The sequence below is a fragment of the Eutrigla gurnardus genome (genome assembly GCF_963514095.1).
Source record: "Eutrigla gurnardus genome assembly, chromosome: 8".
NCBI lineage: Eukaryota > Metazoa > Chordata > Actinopteri > Perciformes > Triglidae > Eutrigla > Eutrigla gurnardus.
This window is the reverse complement of record NC_139922.1, coordinates 20,449,318-20,470,935: the sequence shown is the minus strand read 5'-3', so window position 1 is coordinate 20,470,935 and position 21,618 is coordinate 20,449,318. Positions and strand designations below refer to the sequence as shown.

General features: G+C 42.9%; 2 protein-coding genes and 1 long non-coding RNA gene across 12 annotated transcripts in view; 2 read left to right on the top strand and 1 right to left on the bottom strand.

Moving 5' to 3' along the window:
• The window catches only part of LOC311017000 (membrane-associated guanylate kinase, WW and PDZ domain-containing protein 1-like), an 82,852-nt gene extending 74,428 nt beyond the window's left edge, over positions 1 to 8,424 (top strand). For 9 of the 10 annotated variants that reach the window (XM_084015087.1, XM_084015083.1, XM_084015084.1 and 6 more), the window contains 6 exons: positions 1,031 to 1,234; positions 2,215 to 2,302; positions 2,406 to 2,466; positions 3,313 to 3,456; positions 3,550 to 3,688; positions 5,087 to 8,424. In XM_084015087.1, the coding sequence (XP_083871213.1) occupies positions 1,031 to 1,234; positions 2,215 to 2,302; positions 2,406 to 2,466; positions 3,313 to 3,456; positions 3,550 to 3,688; positions 5,087 to 6,168 (1,718 nt within the window). In that variant the 3' untranslated portion in view covers positions 6,169 to 8,424. Of the gene's footprint in view, positions 1 to 1,030; positions 1,235 to 2,214; positions 2,303 to 2,405; positions 2,467 to 3,312; positions 3,457 to 3,549; positions 3,689 to 4,235; positions 4,328 to 5,086 lie in introns of all 10 variants that reach the window. The other variant, XM_084015090.1, reaches the window with a different exon arrangement.
• A 1,988-nt stretch (positions 8,425 to 10,412) lies between these two features.
• Positions 10,413 to 11,915, bottom strand: LOC311017676 (rhodopsin). Its single transcript, XM_084016174.1, has one exon. The coding sequence runs from the start codon at positions 11,823 to 11,825 to the stop codon at positions 10,767 to 10,769; it is 1,059 nt and encodes a 352-aa protein (XP_083872300.1). The 5' UTR covers positions 11,826 to 11,915; the 3' UTR covers positions 10,413 to 10,766.
• A 2,810-nt stretch (positions 11,916 to 14,725) lies between these two features.
• Positions 14,726 to 15,993, top strand: LOC311016888. Its single transcript, XR_014597545.1, has 2 exons — positions 14,726 to 14,995; positions 15,713 to 15,993. It is a non-coding gene; the product is annotated as an uncharacterized lncRNA (long non-coding RNA).
• The last annotated feature ends 5,625 nt before the right edge of the window (positions 15,994 to 21,618 follow it).

Here is a 21,618-nt window from a genome sequence, read left to right as displayed (position 1 = left end):
GATAAATATGGATGTTGCCAGCGGAGGGACGCGGGGGAGCACAGGGAGGAGCAGAGATAAAGGGGAGCAAGATGGAGGGAGGGCGAGGAGAACTGGAGATCCCCCAGGGTGCGTTCAAAGCCTCTGTGTAAACAAGATGTGTGGTATCGAGCGCCGTCACTCAGATGGAGATTTTTTTTTTGATTCCTTGCGTCGGCCACGTGGTCCGGGACCACGTATGAGCTGCAGGCTGCACACCTCACCTCCTCGTTGGGGATCCTTATCGCTTTCTGAGCCGCTCCAGATCAGCTACCAACGATTACATGGACGTCTTTAACAGCGATTGTGTGCTCATCGATGCCTGGCAGGGCGGTGTAGCCATGACGCTGTATTGATGGGCTGTCAAGCGTTAGTCACCGTGGACGCTGACCAGTGGCATATGATTCACAGCGTATTGATTTATACGACAGACGTGGGGGGATGACAGATTCTTGCATTTTCCCACTAAGCCCATGAAGTGACGTTAGACAGTTTGACCTTTTGACCTCCCCCTCCTCCCTTTTCTGAGGCATCTTGTATAGAGAGGCTTAGTCCACCATGGGAGCTAAGTACAGAAATGTATGTACGGTCATCATGCTACAAACCGGATTAAAAAAAATGTGTCTTTGTGTTTTTTATTAAGATTTAAATTTCAAACACACTAAATTCCATAAATAAGAGCAGGTGTGCAAAGCTGTATTAGGGAGGAGCTGAAAGGTGCAGTGAAGGGGGTGTGAGGGTCCTTAGCTATGTGGAAACCAGAAGGGGGCGGGACTTAGCCTCTCTATTCTGCATGTGTGTTTTCTGAGGTTGAATCGGAACAGTGATTTGGATAATTAACCTTTCTTTTCATCTCTTTCCCCCTGTTTTCTTTCTGTCTTTTTTTTTTTTTTTTTACAAAAATACAAATCAATATCACCCAATCAACTCAATCAATTAAATCATTACCACACATTCTCTTTCTGACCCACACGATACACATGCAAACAAATATATATGTTAACACAAAAAGCTGGAAATGCATGTGTGGCCATGCCCCACAAAATAGGACGCATCATCGAGGGCAGCCCGGCGGACCGCTGCGGGAAGCTGAAAGTCGGGGACCGGATATTGGCGGTGAACTGCTGCTCCATCACCAACAAGTCCCACTCGGACATCGTCAACCTGATCAAGGAAGCCGGGAACACGGTCTCGCTCAGGATCATCCCAGGTGATGGTAAGGCTCCTCACGCCTCCTCAACGCTGCATGGTGCTGCTCTGAAACAGGCGAGAGCACTTTTTGATCAGAGGGCGTGAACCCTGGTGTTGCAGGAAGTGAGTCACCGGGTAGGAGGAAGGTGAACTTCTACAAGTCCCTCTCTTTCTGCTTTTGGTCGACTTTCATTGCTGCTCACATTTTAAACAAGTGCTTCGGCTTAGTTGAGGAAAGGAATTATTACAGGCTGAACGACTGAAAAGGCATGGAGACGATATGAAAATTTGGCGATTATCCCCGCCAAAGTAATAATTGCTAATGTTATTCTCCCCATAATAATCATAAACATAAAATCCCTTCGCAGTCATTTAACATTTGAAGACTTTTATTGTTGTAATGTGATAAAGACAGAAAGCTCAGTTAAGAGTGAGCAGTGGGAACACATTCCCCTCAACGCGGCCCTGTAAGTCCATCTTATTCCCTTCTTGGATATCAGGAAAAGACGCGCGTGGCTGCAGCAAAGTCGCATCTCTCGGAGCAATGAGGAGTGCATGATAAGGAGCCGTAGACGAATGAGTGGTGTTCTTGCTAAACACGGACGGAGCGCCACACCCGCCAGCGTCGGTGGAGACTAATGTCTGCTGCAGTTTTCTTTGCTGGCGAGAAGACGGAGTCGGAGAAAAGCAGGAACAGTCCTTGTTTTTTTCCCTCCTGGAAAAGAAAGCTGAAACCAAATGATGCGAGTCATGGCCTATTTTTTTTTCCTTCCATTCAGTCAGGGCCAGTGTTTGTCCATGAGCAAATGGCAAATGACAACATCACAGGCAGTTAGCATCAGGTCTGATAGAGGAGTCCGTGGGCGGTTCAGTGGACTCTTCTGGACAGTAACATTTTGTTCTCCAGTGTCTTTTGAAAACACAGCTGTGGGCAAATACATTTAACAAAAAGGAGTCACTTCATTTGAGCTTCATTTGAATTCTTATTTGTCTGTTTGTTTGCAGAATCTTCCAATGCTTCTCTGCTGACTAATGCTGAGAAGATAGCTACCATCACCACCACACACACACCTCAACAGACCACAGAGTCCCGGTGAGTGATGTATACGTTCTTTTAAAATGCCAATGTCTTTAAAGGAACATATTATTTAAAATGACAACAGCACGTATTCATGTGAGTTTCTCTTTCTTTAAAGGAATAACTCAAAGTCGAAAGGAGCTCCTCCTCCTCCACCCATACACTCTCAGACAACGCAGGTAAGGATGGAGGTTTCCAGTCTGCGCTTAATGACCATCTGTGATTTTTACATCAATTGCAGTTTCCGCCAGAAAAAAGGACTCGGCGGAGGAGTAGCATACCTTCCTTTATGGTCTATTTGACTCTAAATGGACCATCATTTACTAAATGAACATCATGTTGTATTGAAGAAGACTCAAAACTAGAGGTTAAGGTCATAAACTCATGTTTACAATGTTTATGAAATAACTAATGTGAGAATAGGAACATTTTCTCATAGACTTCCAAGCAATCAGACTTTTTTGCAATCAGAGGAGTCGCCCCCTGATGGCCAGACGAGATAATGCCATTTTAAGGCACTTCAGCGTTGGCTTCACTTCAGCATTTTCTTCACTTCAGCATTGGCTTCACTTCAGCATTTTCTTCACTTCAGCATTGGCTTCACTTCAGAAGTGGCCACACAAAATATTATTGCAGCAGAATACGAGAGTAGCTGGGGACAGACTCAGAGGTGCACACTCACTCACTCACTGATTCTCCTGGAGGAGATTTAGAGAAATCAGATTTTGGAGGAGACGATACTTCTGTTTGAGGGAACTTCTGATGACTGTGTGTTTTTTGTCGAGCCCTTGGGATGCCCTTGCTTAGTGATCTGTACTCCTCTCACAGGCTCATGTGGCATTAATTATTCATGCATTCCAGGGTATTTTACTGCCATTGACATTTTGTGAGTTTTTTTGTGGGTCACGTCTTGATTAGTCCTGAAGTTTGGACTCACCTTTGGACTCCCTTGTGCACCGCGGATTACAAACTCCTCTGCGGCCTCCTTGTGACTTTCTCTTTGCCCGTCCTTTCGTGTCTCACAGGACGCCGAGTTCTACTCCGTGGACCTCGAGCGGGACAGTAAAGGTTTCGGCTTCAGTCTGAGAGGCGGACGGGAGTACAGCATGGACCTGTATGTGTTGAGACTAGCCGAGGAAGGATCTGCCGTCAGAAACGGCAAGATGAGGGTACGAAACCCAGGAGAGGCTGAATTTTTCGCGACGGAACGATGTTGCTCTTCCGTGAGACGTTGTGTTGACCGAGCGACTTCTCTCTTCCAGGTGGGAGACGAGATCCTGGAGATTAACGGTGAGAGCACAAAGAACATGAAGCATTCACGTGCCATTGAACTGATCAAGAACGGTGGTCGGAGGGCGCGGCTCGTCCTCAAGCGGGGGGACGGATCCGTACCTGAATATGGTAGGTAAACCCTGCTCCTGTAAATAACACGAGGCTCATGCTAGCGGTGATACCTTATTATTGTTCCAGGTGTAGATGAGAATAAATCCTCTTATCTGCTTAGTGCACCGCGGGAGGAGGGGGGCATATATTCTCCTTTTAAAAATAGATTTTCAGCATCACATTGAGCTGTCAACTATTACTGATCAATAAAGCCACAAACCCTTGTTCAGGGATTTTGTCCTCTATAGGATCCGTATGTAGAAATAGCTGTACGCTCGGCTGACGGATCATTCCTCTCACAGTTTGAGTCCTACTGTTGTATTCCTCAGCGTTATTCTTCTGCGGTTTAATTTCCTGGCGCTTGTTCCCCTCTCCGATGGATTTTGCGATACTGTATGAAGTTGTAATATTTTCTTGTCTCTCACAACAAAAAAGCCCTTCGTCTCTCTATTACGATGCACTGTAAAACAGCCTCTTGTCTGTTTTATTTGTTTTCTCCCCTCTGTTCCTCCTTCTTTCTCTCTCTGATTGTCTCTTGTCGCCGGGCTCTTCCTCCTCTCTCCAGCGATGATGACTCCTCATCTCGCTGTTGGTACAATGAGGAATGACAAGATGGGAGAGCCCTGTTTCTACCTAATGGGCCAAAATCAGACCACGGTTTGTAGCCAAAAGTCTGTCCCGATTCCACTCCCCCCTATCATCTTCTACCCTTTTCGGCTCATCCCTACCCGAATCCTAAATCTGTGTGTTTGTGCGCGCGTCGTGTGCATGCTTTCTTGTCATGTCATGCCTGAATTAAACTTAATTTAACTTCACAGCAGATTTATTCGATTTTTTTTTTTTTTTTTTTTTAACTGGGACTAATTTAATGCCGCCTCACATGCTGCTACCATAGCAACCTGTCTCTAATTTGGCAGACCTGCAGCCCAACACTTTGCTTTGAGTGCGCTCTTCCCCAATGATGCACACTCGTTCACCGTTTTGTCCTGAATGAATTCCTCGGTGCCTGCTGTGCCTTTGATATTCCCCGCCCTTCACTTGCCGATGTGTTGCACCTGCTGTTGTTGCTGACATCACCTTGTGTCTCAACCCGCAGTCCCACGTTGAAGCGAATTATCGCTTCAATGCATTTGATGTTTTTAGATCAACTAAGATATATATATATATATATATATATATATATATATATTTATTTATATAGGCAGTATATGAAAGAGCACATGTATGCATGATTTCTATAAATGTCTGCATTGACTTTCTGTCATGTCGATGCAAGAGCTCACACGAACCGACAAGGAAAGACATGCCTGTTGAACACAATAAATGTCACACGTTATTGATGTGCAAGTATTCCTCGGCCTCCTGGCTCTCATATTCCCAGTCAGCAGGCTTCTCTTCCTTTCTCCTCCCCTGCAGACGGCAGCAGTGACGGGCACCCTTCCACACCCGGGGCACAAAACACTCCGGAAGTGAGAACGCTGCCACCTAACAGCCGATATCACACCTCATTGGAGTCCAGTTATCCACCAGACCTTCACAAACCATCACGCCAGGAGGAGGCTGCTGCGCGTGGCCGAGACAGGGACAGGGCCGGGTCAGATCAGACGGACTACCAAGGCCGGCAATTTAACCCCCACCATCATCACACCTGGAATAACAATCACAGTCAAAGTACCCTCAGACAGCAGTCTCCTGACAACGGTAACAGCAGTAGCAGTGGCAACAAGAAGGGCCGAGGCCGCAAAGTCAAGAAGTCTGAGTCGGAGAGCGGCATCTCTAAACTCCTGAAGACTCTGAGGAAAGACAGCTCGGGGAAGAAGGCTGCAGCTGCCGAGAAACTCCGGGGCCGGGAGCTCTCGAGCAGCAGTTCCACTTTGGACGGGAGGTTTCGTCCGCAGCGCCGCGGCTCGCTCGACCGCTCGCCAACTCGGAAGCGCGCCCCGTCCCCTGACCGCCGGCGGGCCAAGTCGATGGACCGCAGGGCAGAGCGGGCGCCCCGGGACCGCACGCCCGAGAGGGAGCACGATGACGGCGGGTTCCTCGCCATCACGCCTGAGCGCAAGTTCTACGAGCGGAGGCTCCTCAAGGACTCGCACGCGGCCGGGCGAGTCGGGGAGGTCACGACCCCCGAGCGCACCACCACCACCAACAACAACAACGGGGATTCCCTGTCTCTTTCCAGGGGCCGCGCGTACGACAGAGCCACGAAGAACGGCAACCTCCTGAGAGACTCTTCCTCGGAGAGATACCCAACCAATGGGACGCCGGAGCGACGATACCGAGCGGAGCGGGACTCCTCCCCCGACAGCAACTACAGCCGGGAGGAGCTGAACTATGCAGCGGCGCCCAGGCTGAAGGATTACTACGGCATGATGAAGAACAACGCCGCGCACAACAATGCAGGCCACAACAATAACGCAGCCGGCCGTAGCCCGAACCAGCTCCCTGAGCCCAAGAGACGGCTGTACAAAGAAAGCCCCAAAGACCTCAGCATCTAGAGCAGAGACCCCCCTCGCCGCTCTCTCCTCTATCTGCGCTAAACTATGTACCATACACTGGAATTGGACTTCTGAGGACACTAACTTGTGCTTTATTTGGTCAACCGGTTTATTGATTGATTTTTGATTGACTTAACTTCTTGTGATCCCATCCAGAGATTCATAAAACAGCAGGAGTACAATCCTTCTATCAGTTCATACTGGTTGTTTTTTGTCATTGTTATAGTTACTTTGAACATAACAGCGGTTGTTGTACTATAGTAAAGGTATTGTATGTGCCTGCATATGAAATCAGTGGTATTGCTTTTTCTGTAGGCATTGCTGAATCTAAATATTTGTTTCCTCAGAGGTATGAAACATGCTTCCGGTTGTGGTATCTTCTGACTACTGAGCTTGTTTTTCGTTTTTTTTTGTTGTTGTTTTTTTTCGACGTCCGTTCCAATTCCGAATTGCTTTTACTGAACAAACTATAGCACAAAGACACTGACGGCTCACACGAGCCGTGAAAGTCTCGTTAGGCTTCAGGCAAAACAAAAAAAAAGAGAAATCTAAATTTAAGATCCGATGGGGGGAAAAGTAGAGTGACAATTATATAAATAATATATGACTATTTGTTGCATTTGCTCACTATTTATTTTTTTAATTTGGCACATATCTCGAGCAAGTCTTCATTTTGTTGAAGACTGAGGAAAAAGTGCACACTGTATCTGGGAAAAGCATGCTGTGCCCTTGTGATGCATCCTTGAACCGTGTGGCAGCTCGCCCTTCCTTTGCCAAAACACACTCGCACACCGCCTAAATTAAGAAACCAGATCAGAGGAGCGATGAGAAAACTGGCAACGGTGTTATTAGTTTCTCCTTTGGAACAGGATTATAAAAAAATAACTTTGTTCCTCAGTGCGTACTGAAGTAGCAGGGAAGGAACCTGACTCACTTCACCACAGGGCAAAAAAAAAAAATGCTCTGGAAGATTCTCTGCAGAGGAACGAAAGTTATCTAGATTTGTTCCTGGAAAAAAAAAAAAATCTGCATTATGCCACAATACCAGCTTGAAGCTGCCATAAATATGATTTTTTTTTCAAATAGAAAAGAAAAATTAATAAATATAATAAAACAAATGTGTAAATTATCCCTGTGCAAGATGCATGTGTAAATCTAAGTGTAGTTTAACCACTTTATCTGATAGGTCTGAGTGAGAATAATGGATATAAGGAACATGCACTGTAATCCCACAGCGGTTGTTAGCCCCGTCCTCATGTCGATGAGAAGTACATTTTGCGCACCGACCACCTCCTGGGTCCCGACACAAAGAGCTGATGTGGTTTCTTGTGTTGGTAATATATATATATATATATATATATATATATATATATATATATATATATATATGGAGAGTCCTGGTACAGGAGATGACCAATCTGCCATGCTGAGCCATGCTGTCACGCCACTGGAGTCTGACTGCTGCTTTATAATGTGTTTAGTGTGTATTCTCTGTTTTTATGTTTCATTAAAAGAACTAAAATATATTGGATGAACCACAACAAATGCATTGTTTGATCACTGTTGTCGCCATGGTACTGTATTAACAAAACAAAAAAGGAAAAAAAAAAATAAGAAACACATTTAAGAAGTTAACCTGTTGGCCACCACCTGTAAAGATTTTTTTTTTCCCTCCAATGTAACTATTAGGAACCTGTCAAGGAATAAAATGTTGCCTTTTTTCTTGTACAAAAGAGAAATTTATGAAAAACCTCAGCAGTGAGGAATGTGATATTGTGTTTATATCTCTGAAATGGACCTGATGATTTCTGGGAAATATGTTGATTTACTCTGGATCAGGTATGTAAAGACATTTTAAAATGAAAGACTGTATTTGGTCAATCAGAAACTGTTTGATGGTTTGAATCTCTCTCGATGGTTAGCCTGCCTTTGTATTATAAAGCACTTGTATGCAGTCTGTGTTCTTCAAGCATTATTTCTTGCAATGTGCTCCGGACATAATGCTGTCTCTGTGTTGATAAAAGCAGTACATGTATATGGGCCAATCTTTTTTATAAAACTATGCATATATAAATACTACATTGTTCATAGCTTTATTTGACCCATGAAGCTATACATAACATTAGTCTAAGTACAAGTAGATGTGGACTTATCCAGCTTCTTTCCTTGAGATGGATTACAATGTATATGTAGCTATCAAAAGAAGTCTGTGAATGCTATTTTTATTATCAAATAAAGTTTTCCATACAAATTCAAAAAAAAAGGATTTCATATTTCTGCACAGCTGTTTTTTCGCCTGGTAATTTCTCTGGAGAGGCTTTTTGAGCCTGAACTTTTTGGATCAAATCCCTGCGGTACGATGGAAACAGAGTAGTGTAAGAATATTGTCTGTCAGCGTTTCCTCATCTACTTACTATATATAATATTGCAGTAAACAGAATGAAGAGACACAATACAAACAATGCTGATTCGCTCCATACACTCTAAGGAAAGCATGTTGTCTTTAATTGTCGGAAAGTTACGGCCGGTACTGCAATAAATAGGACTGAACAGCGTTCTGTCACATGTTTTTGTACATGGATGCCAAGTTTAGATTTTATTATATAAACTATAATAATAAGTATTAAAATCCCAATATATCGCAAAATGTTTAAAATTGCAATAAGTTGGTATTGTGACTAGTAAGTCCAAAACCTTCACCTGACACTGAATGTGCGTTCTATAACATGTAGCATTAAGTAATAACTATAACGTCGGACGTCATCTTTATTCTAGCAACTTCATCCAAACATCATCTGCTTTTGGTCTAATTCTGAGAACCTTTAGTGAAATATCTGAAAATGGGTATTTGAGACTATGTTATTTTATCTCTGTGAACTAAATCAAAAGGCTGCCATCCATCCAATATTCTTCAAATACCTTCATTAAAATATTGAGAGTTTTTCTTTTTAAGTGCTGAGTTAAAGCAGCGAGCGATTGATCCCCCCCCCCCTTAAGCTTTACTTGAGATTGCTCAGTGCGTGTATTTGTATTCCATGGAACATCCACTGGTACGACGGTTGCTATAGCTACGCATGAAGGTCATTATGGGAGAGGTCTTGGGTTGTTTGCTTCTCCACAGCAACACCGTGAGCTGAGGACACGACCGAGTTTCTGCCCTTCATCAAACTTGTGCGACGCATCGTGACGTCTTGCAAAACGGTAAAAAAAAAAAAGAAAGTTGAATATATTCTGGTAAAACGATGAAGTTTGCAGATTTCAAGTGACTCTCTGCTCATTGATAGAACATCCACCCTCTGTTTGAACTGCAGCACTTGAATATTACTGAATATATTATTATATATTATAACAGAAAACCAGCCCTAATCTTATTTTCTATACAGCTGTACCAATGAATTCCTCCAGAACTTGTCCTTCGGCAACACTCCTCTTCATTATCTGCATAAGAACATTAATCATTTATACACAGCTGCGATGTATGTTATCCAGCAATCGTTACTGGTCACGCTTTACTTTAAGCCCCTCTGCATTTATAAGCATGTACACACATGTAATACGTGTTAAAACGTGATAATTTATGTAAAGTATTATATTACTGTGTTTTACTATACTTCACTTATGGGTGTCCACAGGAGGAACACTTACTTATCTACTTACAGCTACATTACAGTGTGTTATAAACCATTCATTCAATGCAGCATATTCCTTTAACTGAAGTGTAACTGATTATCCCTTTGACTATGGCTTTATTTATTATATTTGTTTATATGCTTAGTGTGTGATATGATGGATGTAAGTTACACAAATAGTAATTGTTTTCCATTCCATAACCTTTTGCATCAAGGTGTTGACCAAAATGTTATCCGGTAAGTCTTTGTCTGTGTTAACCTTTAGTTAATATGATTAATATTCGTCATCAGATAAAGTTGGTGTTGTGTCATTCATCCCTACTTATTAATGTCATAATCCCTCAGGTAGGACAAGTTATAAGTCCAAGGTGACCTGTCATTGAAATGAGATTATCTTAGCAATGCATCTAACAATGCATCTAACCACATTCTATCCCGTTTTATGTCTCGTTCTAAGTGTCTGTACCTTCAACTTCTGCAGCCACTGCCATAATAAGTAGAGATTCACTCGAGACATAAATGCATAATGAATAGATCATTCACATTTATTCGTTTGATTAAATATACTATAGTCATATGAACCCAAATTGGAAGTAAAACTTAAAACAGGTTGAGTCATTTGCAAAGTGCGTTTTATTTTACGTTGCCTTGATTACATGCCTCTACATTCAAAAATAAGCCAGTATCATATAGGATCCAACTGTAAAGGATGAACTTTTCTTTTCCCTTTCTTCTCAGAAAAAAAAAAAAATCTCATAGATTTTGAAGTTGGATATTCTGTACATACAGGAACAACTCTGGAATAGGCTGACATTTCCTGCAACTGTCTTTAGGTTGAATCAACACATTTGTAAAAATACAAAAAAAAAGGAAGTTATCTCTGCAGACATCAGCCTTCAGTAGTTTCCCAGGGGGAGCCGAAGTCTTCTTCTTGGATAGTGGATCGTGGAGCCTGTGTTGACGGCCCTTTTATGCAGGAGACACAGAGCTGGTGGAGACGGAGGAGGCCTCGGTCTTGGTGGAGGATGCTCCCTCCTCCTCCTCGAAGGGGTTCTTCCCGCAGCACATGGTGGTGAGCATGCAGGTACGGAACTGCTTGTTCATGCAGATGTAGATCATGGGGTTGTAGACGGCGGAGCTCTTGGCAAAGAAGGCCGGGATGGTCATGAAGACCGGTCCGAACTCAGATCCCTGATTTATGAAGATATACCAAGCCACGCTAGCGTAGGGCACCCAACATATCAGGAAGGCGATGACCATGATCACGACCATGCGGCTGACTTCCCTCTCGGCCCTCTGGGTGGTCTCAGACTCCTGCTGGGCGGCAGCAGCCTCCTTGACGGCGCACAGCAGACGGCCGTAGCAGAAGAAGATGATAGTCAGTGGGGTCATGAAGTGGCAGGTGAACATGTAGATCACGAAGGACTCGTTGTTGAAACCCTCTGCACGAGTGTAGTAGTCGACTCCGCATGAGCACTGCATGCCCTCGGGGATGTAACGGGACCAGCCAACCAGGGGGGGGACGGAACAAGCCAGGGCCATGGTCCACGTCATGCCCAAACCCATGATGGCGTGATCCTCCCCGAAGCGGAAGTTGCTGATTGGCTTGCAGACAACCACCCATCTTTCCACAGCCAGGACGACCAGAGACCAGAGCGCTATCTCACCGCCGAGGGTGGCGAAGAAACCTTCCAGGTTGCAGCCGAGGCGTCCGAGGACGAAGTAGCCGTGCATTGAGGTGTACATCGTTGTGGTGAATCCTCCGAACACCATGAAGAGGTTGGCCACGGCGAGGTTCAGCAGGATGTAGTTTAGAGGGGTTCGCAGCTTCTTGTGTTCGAGGGTGACGTACAGAGTGAGGAAGTTGACGGGGAAGCCGAGGAGGATGAGCAGGAACATGTAGGCGCCCAGGGCAGCGTAAGCCGCCGGGTTGACAAGGTAGTACTGAGGGTAATCATAAGGACTCCGGACAATGCCGGTGGTGTTTACCATAGGGACATAGAAATAGGGTCCCTCCGTGCCGTTCATGGTTGCAGCTTGCGGTTGCGATCAGCCCTTCAGTTGCGTTTCTTCTGGCTTTTGAGGATGACGAGGGACCCTGCTACAAATGGACCCAGGTGGCCACGGTCCAGCTTTTAAAGGCACACCTTGGATTATCACTTTCCAAATCCGTCAGCACAAAGTGATTTAGGCCACAGTTAATATCTAATCCAGCCACCACTGCAAACATAACTGAACACTCATCAAGATATTAAGGTTACACCTGCTCACGTCTGTCATGGACCTATAACCAATAACTGATTATTTTAAAGCTTGCGCCTCATGTAAATAATCCATCTTTTTCCTGTGAACTATAGATACGAGTGATGGTGACAGGTCTTTGGTGCTCCAAACTCAACGCTGGTTTGCTCATATATAGATGGAGATGGTCTACTAAAAATGTGTTTGCTTGTGACGTTTCACAAATTCGTTTCAAATGAGTCTGTGAAGGTCTGGAGGAGGTTTCCTGGTGGCAGACGGGTCAAAAAGCAGGAGCCAGAGTGTCATGTCATGTGTGAACTACTTTTTTTTGCCTAAACATAACCAACTAATTTGTTGTGTTCATATTTTGATTTGAGTAAAATCATGTTTTTGTTTTTTTTTTACTAATCCTAAGTAGTTTTTTTTTTTTTTAATTTGTTTTTTTTGTTTTGTACTTTAACCATGTGCTTCAACCTGCGACCATTCGGTCCGTTTCCCTGGAAATGTAACTGAGAGTTCAGTTTAACTGTATGGGAACGTTATTTAGAAGGGTTGTTAAGGATTTGATCTGTTTTAGCTGTGCAATGGACTGATGAACCACTGAGGTGTCGCTCCTTCTGCCGGGAGAAATTTATCACAACTTGTAACTCCAAATACATCATCTAGCACTGAATGTTCCGTATAACAGTAAATCATATCTATAACTTCAGGTGTCATTTCTGTTCCAATAACAAAAAATGTGTCCCAACATTGAAAATTCATGTCAAAAAAGCTATTTATTGTAATATATTATTTATCCAAACACACAGTGATGTCTTCAATTTGCCTCTTTTGTCCGAACAACAGTCATAAAACATGAGCGAAGTAAATATGAACCTAAATATATTCAATTTACTGTCGTAAATTAAAAAGAAAAGCAGCATATCTTCGAACCGCCATCAAATGTTTGGGCATTTTTGCTTGAAAAGGTGATGAAAACAATGAATCGATTTTTTTTCCTTTTTGCACTGTAGGCCGAAGACAGAATAAACCTAAATTAATATAAATGAACCAGTCCTGCAATACAGGCCTTGTAGCCTTTATCCTGTAAACCATTTATTGTGTATACTTTACAGATATTAAAAATGTCTAGCGTAGCAGACCTTGTAATAATGTGTGGTGACGGGTCAGTTTTGTGGATGTAGAGCAGAGGCCCTGGTGTTACTGTGTGCTGCACAGTCTTAGCTGCTGGTATAGAGCTCAGCACTTTCCTAATGGGTGTTGTATTAAAGAGATTTGGGGCTTATGTTACTCTCACAGGCCTGTAATGGATTTAATGTCGCGGAGGGTCATTCTCGCTCAGAGGATGTTGCTGTCTTCAGATGTGATACCATATTTCTTTCTCTCGTTTGTTTTTTAATCAAAATGTTGTTTACGAACAGAATTAGTTACGGTATTTATGCGTAAGCAACTGGGCTTCTTCAAGAGCCGGTTATGGTGTCAGTGATTTCTATTAATATTGACATCAGTCATTGTCAATTAGAAAATGTGCTTTAAAGCTTCGTGGATTAGCTTTATTTATTCACAGCGTGAAAGCACAACTTCACCCCCAGGTCTGAGCGTAACTCCAACTACCGCATCACTTTGAAAAATGCTAAAAAAAAAAGAAAAAAATGCTAAAAAAAAAAAAACGTAGGCAAGGGATTGAGGAGGTTGAGTGATGAGTGTGTGAGGAGGAGTTGCTCAGTGGGCGTTAACAATCTATTTTTAGATCCATTTCATGACATAGATACATAGATTAGACTCTATGTTGTTCTGATTTAAAACAGTAGATGGCGTTTTGAGCCATTTTCAATGCATGAAATACAGATTTTTATACAGGTGTTGCTGTTTCAGCTCTAAAACATGTTTTAAGAGTGCAGCTACTAATCTGCACACTGGACACTAGTTAAACAAAATAGCACAACAGAGATCTGGCAGAGTGTTACAGCAGTGTGAAATATTAATATTATTTTATATATAATACGATACATGTGAATAATATTCTGCAATTTTGTGTGTGAAATAAGTCTGTTAAACTCATATATATTATAGGCATTTCATTTTTACAATTTACTTGAGTTTTAGCGTAGAAAACAGAAGGAAATCATTTAAAAGGCAAATCGTATTGTCCTTCAGCCCAAAGACATCTTCCATTAGCCTTTTTCTTTTTTCCAGCCAATAGTCCAAAGGCCACTGATACAAAGCCTGCTGTGAACTTGCTCTTCCCACTTGAGTGCACACACTCAGGCCCAAACTCAGCTGCTTTTCAGGATTAAATGCTTTGACCCATCCAGTTTGATTATCCTGCTCAGGACTGCAGGGCTGGACGTGTTGTTTTCTGAGTAAACAGTGCCCTCTGCTGGAGAAAACTAAGCATGTGAGCACAGAATAGCATATGATCTCAAGCAGTTTTGTATCTTTTGTGTGGATTAACTTCCAATGTACTAATTGTGCCCTAAAATATGACATAAACGTCTAAACAATATTAATGTGAAAATTTAAAATGATGCATTTTACAACTACAGCTGGGAGGCTTTTAACGGCAAAAAAAAATGGGTAAAATAAATGAACAATAAAAAATTAAGCTTTTTACGGTTGCTGCCCAAACAGGACACATCTACGTGACACTGGATGGCTGAATGTCGCGTCAATCCGCTGGTCGTGGCCTCTGAGATCAGGCACGCATGCTCCCGTCGGCAGCACACGTGACACATACAACCCAATGCATCACGGGATACATACGCTCTCAGCAGGCTCTAGCTAACGGCTAACGACAACAACGCCAAATACTCCTTTCTGCGCGGATCAATAGAAAACTAACCCCGGAAAACATATAGGTTTTTATAAAAGACGCTGTTGTTCCATACAGGATTACAAGGTCCTGAAAGGAATGGCGTCATACCGGAAACCTCGTCGGAAAGCTAACGTTACAACAAGTACGTTTCTTTACCGCCGCTAGGTTTTTTTAAGAAAAAAAAAAAGTAGAATAGTTTGATGTCGATTAAGACATATCGGTGTTTTTTTTAAATTTGCGGTAAGTGTATTTGCACCTCAGTGAGAATTATCACACGGCAGTTAATCTGCTATTTAATTTAGTAGTAGTAGTAGTAGTAGTAGTAGTAGTAGTAGTAGTAGTAGTAATCATGGATGTGTAGGAAGATCACGGTAACAATAGCAGTAGTTTAAAGAGCGACAGAGTATTTGTAGTGTATCCAGGTTGGATGGGTGGCCAGAGTACCGCGAGACTGGTTTAGTAGTATTTTCCGACATGCTAGACTTTTCATTATTTTTTCAACAAACTGCTATGATTTTATGACTTATTATGACTTGTGTCAACAAATTATACTATAACTTTTTCCCCCAACATCCTATACTATGGCTTTTTAATTACTTTTTTTGACATGCTACTATGACATAGTGATTTATTTCAAACGTGCTATACTATTACTCTTTTCGACATGCTGTTTTTACTTTTTAATACATTTTTTTAACATGCTACTATGACATGATTTATTTCAATATCCTATGACTTTTGAATCACTTTTTTTCTGATATGCTTTACTAAAGTATATTGTGACATAATAATGTCTAGAACCCTTGTAGTAAAATGTGATGCAGATTCGTATGTAACCCTTCTCTTCAATTCTCCCCAGCTAATGCAGGTTTGTGACTCCAAATCTCCCAAGTTTCTTCCCTTCTGCCATGTTGTCAAATGTCTTCTACTATGAAGTCACACTATGATGTTGCATTCCCCTTCTACTATTTGCTGGATACAGTGATTCTTGTTCTTTGGGAATTGTAGTTCAGACATTTATTTATTTATTTAACTTTTCAATGTACAAATGCCTCAATTGTTTTTCTCAATTCATGCTCTAACCCTCCTGTTGTGATTCAATGTTGATTTAATAAATATAAAAAACAATTGATTGTCTTATAGTTTGTGAAAATGTTTTATTGGTAGAAATAAACAATATCTTGAAGTGCTATTCAAATATGTAATTCTCTGACATAATTATCCAGACAAATTCATCACTTGGAGGACTTCACAGTTCTCACACATTATAAATGAACCTTACTTTCGAGAGTGTCTTCTTACAGTTTTGAGGATTTTAGAAGAAAAGTAGTAGCAACACATTAGCTAGTTAGCTAGCTTTTCTTCAAATAAGTGCGTTTAAGCCATCACCTTCAGCAAGTATGCTGCTTCAAGTGCAACATTTAGCATCAATAAGACGCAGAAAGATGTCTTGGTTATTTCCTGCAATACACAAAATTAACTTTATTTACATATCGCATTGTATAGCTTGTCGACAAGTCACAAAAATCATAGTATAGCATGTGGAAAAAAGTCATTGAAAAGGCTATATATCTGTATATAAAAAGAAAAGTCAGTATAGTTATATGTAAAAAATCATAGTATAGCATGTGGAAAAAAGTAATAGAAAAGTATATATCTGTGTATAAATAAAGTCAGTATAGTACGTAAAAAAGATCATAGTATTTTGAAAATAGTCATAGAATAGCATGCCATAAAAAGTCAATTTCAGACATGATTTAAATACTAACTATGGGTACAGAATAATCCCAAAATAATTCTTCTAATCTTCTATACAACAGTGCCACCTTGTGGATTTAACTAGAAATGATTCCTTGTTCAAGTCTGCATACTAACATCCAGTGGTAGAATGTCACATTTACAGTAAAGTACTTGAACTCACCTATTCTCATGTCATGCTCACTTTTACTTTCATCACTAACTTTCAGTGGAAATTGTACTTTCTAACATGACTACATTTCCATGTCCATTTCATTACTTTGCATACGTTTTACATACTAAACAACACCTTCACCTGAGACTACGCATGTACGTTTACTTCAGTAAAGTGCAGGACTTTTACTCCCAACGTAAAGAGTATTTTTACAGTTCTAGATATAAATGAAAGATCGAGAGTGCATTTGTTTAATTTGCAATTAAAAAAACACAACTCCACAGGGTGAGATGAGATCTGTCTTTCGCTGTAACAGATTTCAAATGGTGCTCGAAAGAAAAGCAGACTCTGCACACCACAAGAGATCGGTCAAACTTAGCAGAAGAGCTGGAGTCCTGTAGACTGGTGGTTTGTAGTCCTGCAGGAAGTGTTACCTTTATCTCCGGACACTTCTCTTGTTGCTGCTCGGTGAATTTCACTTCCCACCCCAAGAACACTGATTTCAAATGGTGCTAGATAGATGACAATACTCTAAGCCACCATCTGAAACCAGCTTCCAAGGGGGGCACCTCTGACAAAAAAACACATCCTTCTGTGGCGTCAAACATCTCATCTTGAGTTTGTGAGATGAGATCTGTCCTTCACTGTAACCGATTTCAAATGGTGCTAGAAACAGAAGCAGACTCTGAACACCAAAAGTAATCGGTCAACCTTGGAGAAAGGACAAAGAGCATGAACTGGGAGAATACCCTTGCAGACTGGTGGTTCGTAAACACTGAGCAGTGCTTCTGGAAGCGCTACCTTGCTGGCCCGTGAATTTCACTTCCCACCCCAAGAACACTGATTTCAAATGGTGCTAGATAGATGACAATACTCTAAGCCACCATCTGAAACCAGCTTCCAAGGGGGGCACCTCTGACAAAAAACACATCCTTCTGTGGCGTTAAAAACACCCGAGAGTCTAGCATGTAATGGAAAATGGCAGAAAATAACAATAATAAAACAATTAGATGGTAGTTTGACACAAGAAACACGTCATTCTCCGTCATAATGGGGAGTGGATGTGTTGTTTTTTATCTTGTAGAACATTGCTGCCCTATCGCCGTGATAGGTGAGTTTACACTGACTGAACACCCAAACCATCCCTTCAAAATAAAATGTGAGAGGACACTGAAGAGATAACAGCTGTTCGATGTCGGTTCATGTGGAGGCCTTACTATTTGCAAGTTTTTTTACGATACCTCATTGGTCTCCGTTATTATATGATGAATAAGTAATCGGCATAGTAAGCTTCGAATCTTGTCCGTCTACCTTGTTTTTGGACCAAGACGAGGTTCCGGGGGAGACTGTCAGAGACCTCAAATGAAATGCATTCTGGGATGGATTAGGTACATGCTCATGCCAAGAAAGAAGTTTGGTTTCACCGCCCTGGTTCGGGACAGAAAGCAGAGAGGAGGGAAGCAGATGAAGAGAGAGAGAGAGATGAAATGGAAAACCACTGAGAAAGCAAGAGAACACCCTCCCTCCCTCTCAATCTATTCGTCTGGAACAGCCACACGACTGATCTGATACTTGATCCAAACTTTGCAGATGTGTGAAGGGCCAAACAAGAACAGACACACACAACACTCCCACTGCATGTCTCTCACCTGCAGCTCTACGCATGCAGATATGGACGGGTCCTCTTCTCCCTTCGGCTCGGTTTCGAATAATGAGCGTGACGGTGCGTTGTTCTCCGGCCACTACCAGGGAAAAAAGGAGCAAGGAAGTGGCAGTCAATCGCTGGCAGTGAGAGCCATGACGCAGACACACACAGCCACAAAACGCAGAGGGGTGGGGCAGCGACAGGTAGTGGCCAGTTCACCGACTTGTTGCCAAGTGTTTCAACAAAGTACAGAACTACCCAAGCGTTTCTAACATCCCTTTTTTTGGTTGCTTTTGCCTCTCCTGCTGTTTTTACTCTTTGCATGCAGGTGAAAGGACCACTCACAGTTCATTGTCTGGCTTCAAACGCCCCACCAGAACACACACACACACACAGTCTGTCTTCACTTCTTCATGTTTACAATGACAACTCCCACAAATACCACTCGTCTCCAAAACGACCAAAGCAATAATCAGGAGGAGCCGAGCCCCAGCCTCAAAACACACTGCTTTGATTTTCACAATAAGAGGAAGGACAAAACCCCCCACGGCCCGAACAAGTCCTTATCAGTCTTCAGATGGACCAGGCCAAGTCATTTTTTGTCAGGGTGTGTATGGCTACACACACGTGTGTGTGTGTGTGTGTGTTTGCACTGTAGCCACAGCGACGGCTCTGGCTGTAGGTGTCTGGTTCCTTCGCCCGGCTGGCTCAACCCAACCCTGTCAGTTTTCTTTTTCGGGGTTGTTTGTTGCTTGTGTGCCACTGGACCTGTTGTGTAATGCTTATAAAAGATTTAAAGGGACAGGAGGCCTTCAGAGAGCAGCCCGGCGAGAGCATCGGCAGTGGAACTGTGAGGCATCCTGGGTAAGCCCATATGGGGTGAATATCTCCTCATTTACAGAGAACGAGGAACATAATGCCGGCAGTAAATCACCGAGTGAGTAAACCGCAGTGAAACACGCACCATGTGTAATTTCGTTAGGCTACAGTTGAGCTTTTAAAGACATCTACAAAATACTACCAGGTTGAAACAAAAAGATGCATATTTCAAAGAAGCCGGAATAGTGTACTTCAGACCGTGTGTTGATGTGTAGTAGACTGTAGACTATCTGCACTGTTAACTCATTCATAAGGAAGGAATCAGTGAAATAAATAGGCAGTGATAGTATACAGTATGTTATGCCATCAGCACATTTAGGAGAGAGAGAGGGAGGGAGGGAAGCGGGGAGAAAGAGAGAGAAAGACGCTGACTGTAGGGGCTGGAGCTGCAATGCAGACCACAGGCAGCCACACGCTCTTGCATCATCTTGGAAACGTGGAATGTTTTGGGTGATGGACTTTCAAGCCAGGAAAACGAGAAGACCTCTCGGCGTGTAAATGCTTCCTCGTCACAGGGATCAGAGATTGTCGGGCATGCAGGAGATGTTGACCAGCTCCTCTTTCACAGACGGTTCGGAGTGGAGAGGAAGCCCTGGGAAACACTGTGTTTTATGAGCCCAATAGTTTCCCATCATTTAGAAAGGAGCAGATATAAATGTGTAAGACGGGGATGGTGGGATTTGGTATGAATTGAGACAGTGTCTATTGGAATGCGTCCAATTAATTCATTCTGATTAACTGCTGGTACAGCCTGGACGGTCAGTGCACAGCAGGTTACATAGAAACATATGAAATAGGTCTACAGGCAAGAATATGGGGAATGAAATTCTGTCATCAAAGTAACACATTGACTCTGGTTTAGATGGATCTCTCTGGTCATTAAGGAGTTCTTTCAAGGAAATTAAATTTCTTTCCAAACATAAGACAACATTTCAATTCTCGGAAGAAAAAAAAAGATTGGGAATTATTATGAAATTCCGGTATGGATAGAAAGTATGTATAGAAATGTCGGCATCAGCTAGACTGTGGGCTTCAGACTGTCTCCCCTCAGACGAAGCTTCAAACACAGGCAGCGATGTGATTCATCACTTAGCAGCTTTCTAAACCCACGCAGGAAACAAACGTTACAATTGTTACATAAAAACCCTGGTTAACTTTTGTTTTACTGCTAATATACTTGGAATAACATGTCAAAGTGGTTCTGCAACTGCAAAGCCTGAGAGAATAGTGCTCTTTTGAGCCAATCAGATGTTGAACAGCTCGCAACGAGCCAATAGAGTGCTGCTGTGCCGCTCGTGGAACTCCTCCCCGCCCAATAAGAATAAAGCTTTGGCACGACGGCCTGTGATGCAGCAGCTTTAGGAAGTCCAGTGTATGTGGACTGGAGAGGAGCCAAAGCAGAGCCACCAAGAGAGCAAGGTAAACAAGTTCTCTCTCTTTCTCAATCTCAGCTTCTCTCTCCTCCTTTCCTCTCGTTCTCTCTCTCTCTCTCTCTCTGATCCCGAGCCATGACATTTAGGCCCTTCTGTCGCTCCCTCTCTCCCCGACCGAGGCATAGATACAGTCTGTGTACTGATTGAACAGAGGTCCAGCCCAAAACCGACTGCGTCACCATCTCTGTCTCTCCTAACTACGCAGAAACAAAATGTGTCTTGGGAGAGGGTTCTCGCCAAATCCCAGTGGCCCTGGAGGGTGAAAACAAATCACATGACACGAGAGCCGCCAGCCACAGACGCCGAAGCTGATTGTTGTCTGATAGCAGGGTACAGCTGGATCCCAACCAGGCTCTGCCTTACATGCCGGCCTCTCCACGCTCACTCTTTCCTCCAACTCCATCAAGAGTTAACCACAACAAGTAGGCCAGCAGTCAACAGTTGAACACACACACACGAACACACACGTAGCAACATACGTGACTGACTTCAACAATTAACTTATCCTGTCCCGGCTGCTGTACGTCCACCTGGCTGCCTCTGCGCACACTCCCATATAACGGGGTATTAAATAATACTAGTTCATAATAGGTCAGACGGAAGCATGCAGGATCGTATTCACCTATTTCCATCAGTGTTATCACCCGCACGCCTTAAGGTGACACGAAAACGAAGCAGTGTTACCTCCATGATTCTGGGCAAAAACATTCCTGACCGAGCTTCGCTTTGATATTAAGAGCCTTCCAGAATATTCTTTTGTTAACCCCTCTGTCGCCGACCCAAAACCACACACACACACACACCTTACCATGCTATCACAACAAGACCTAGAGGAACTGTCACATCTTCAGCATCCATGTTGAAACTCCCGACACCAGCTCACAGCACGCACGCAC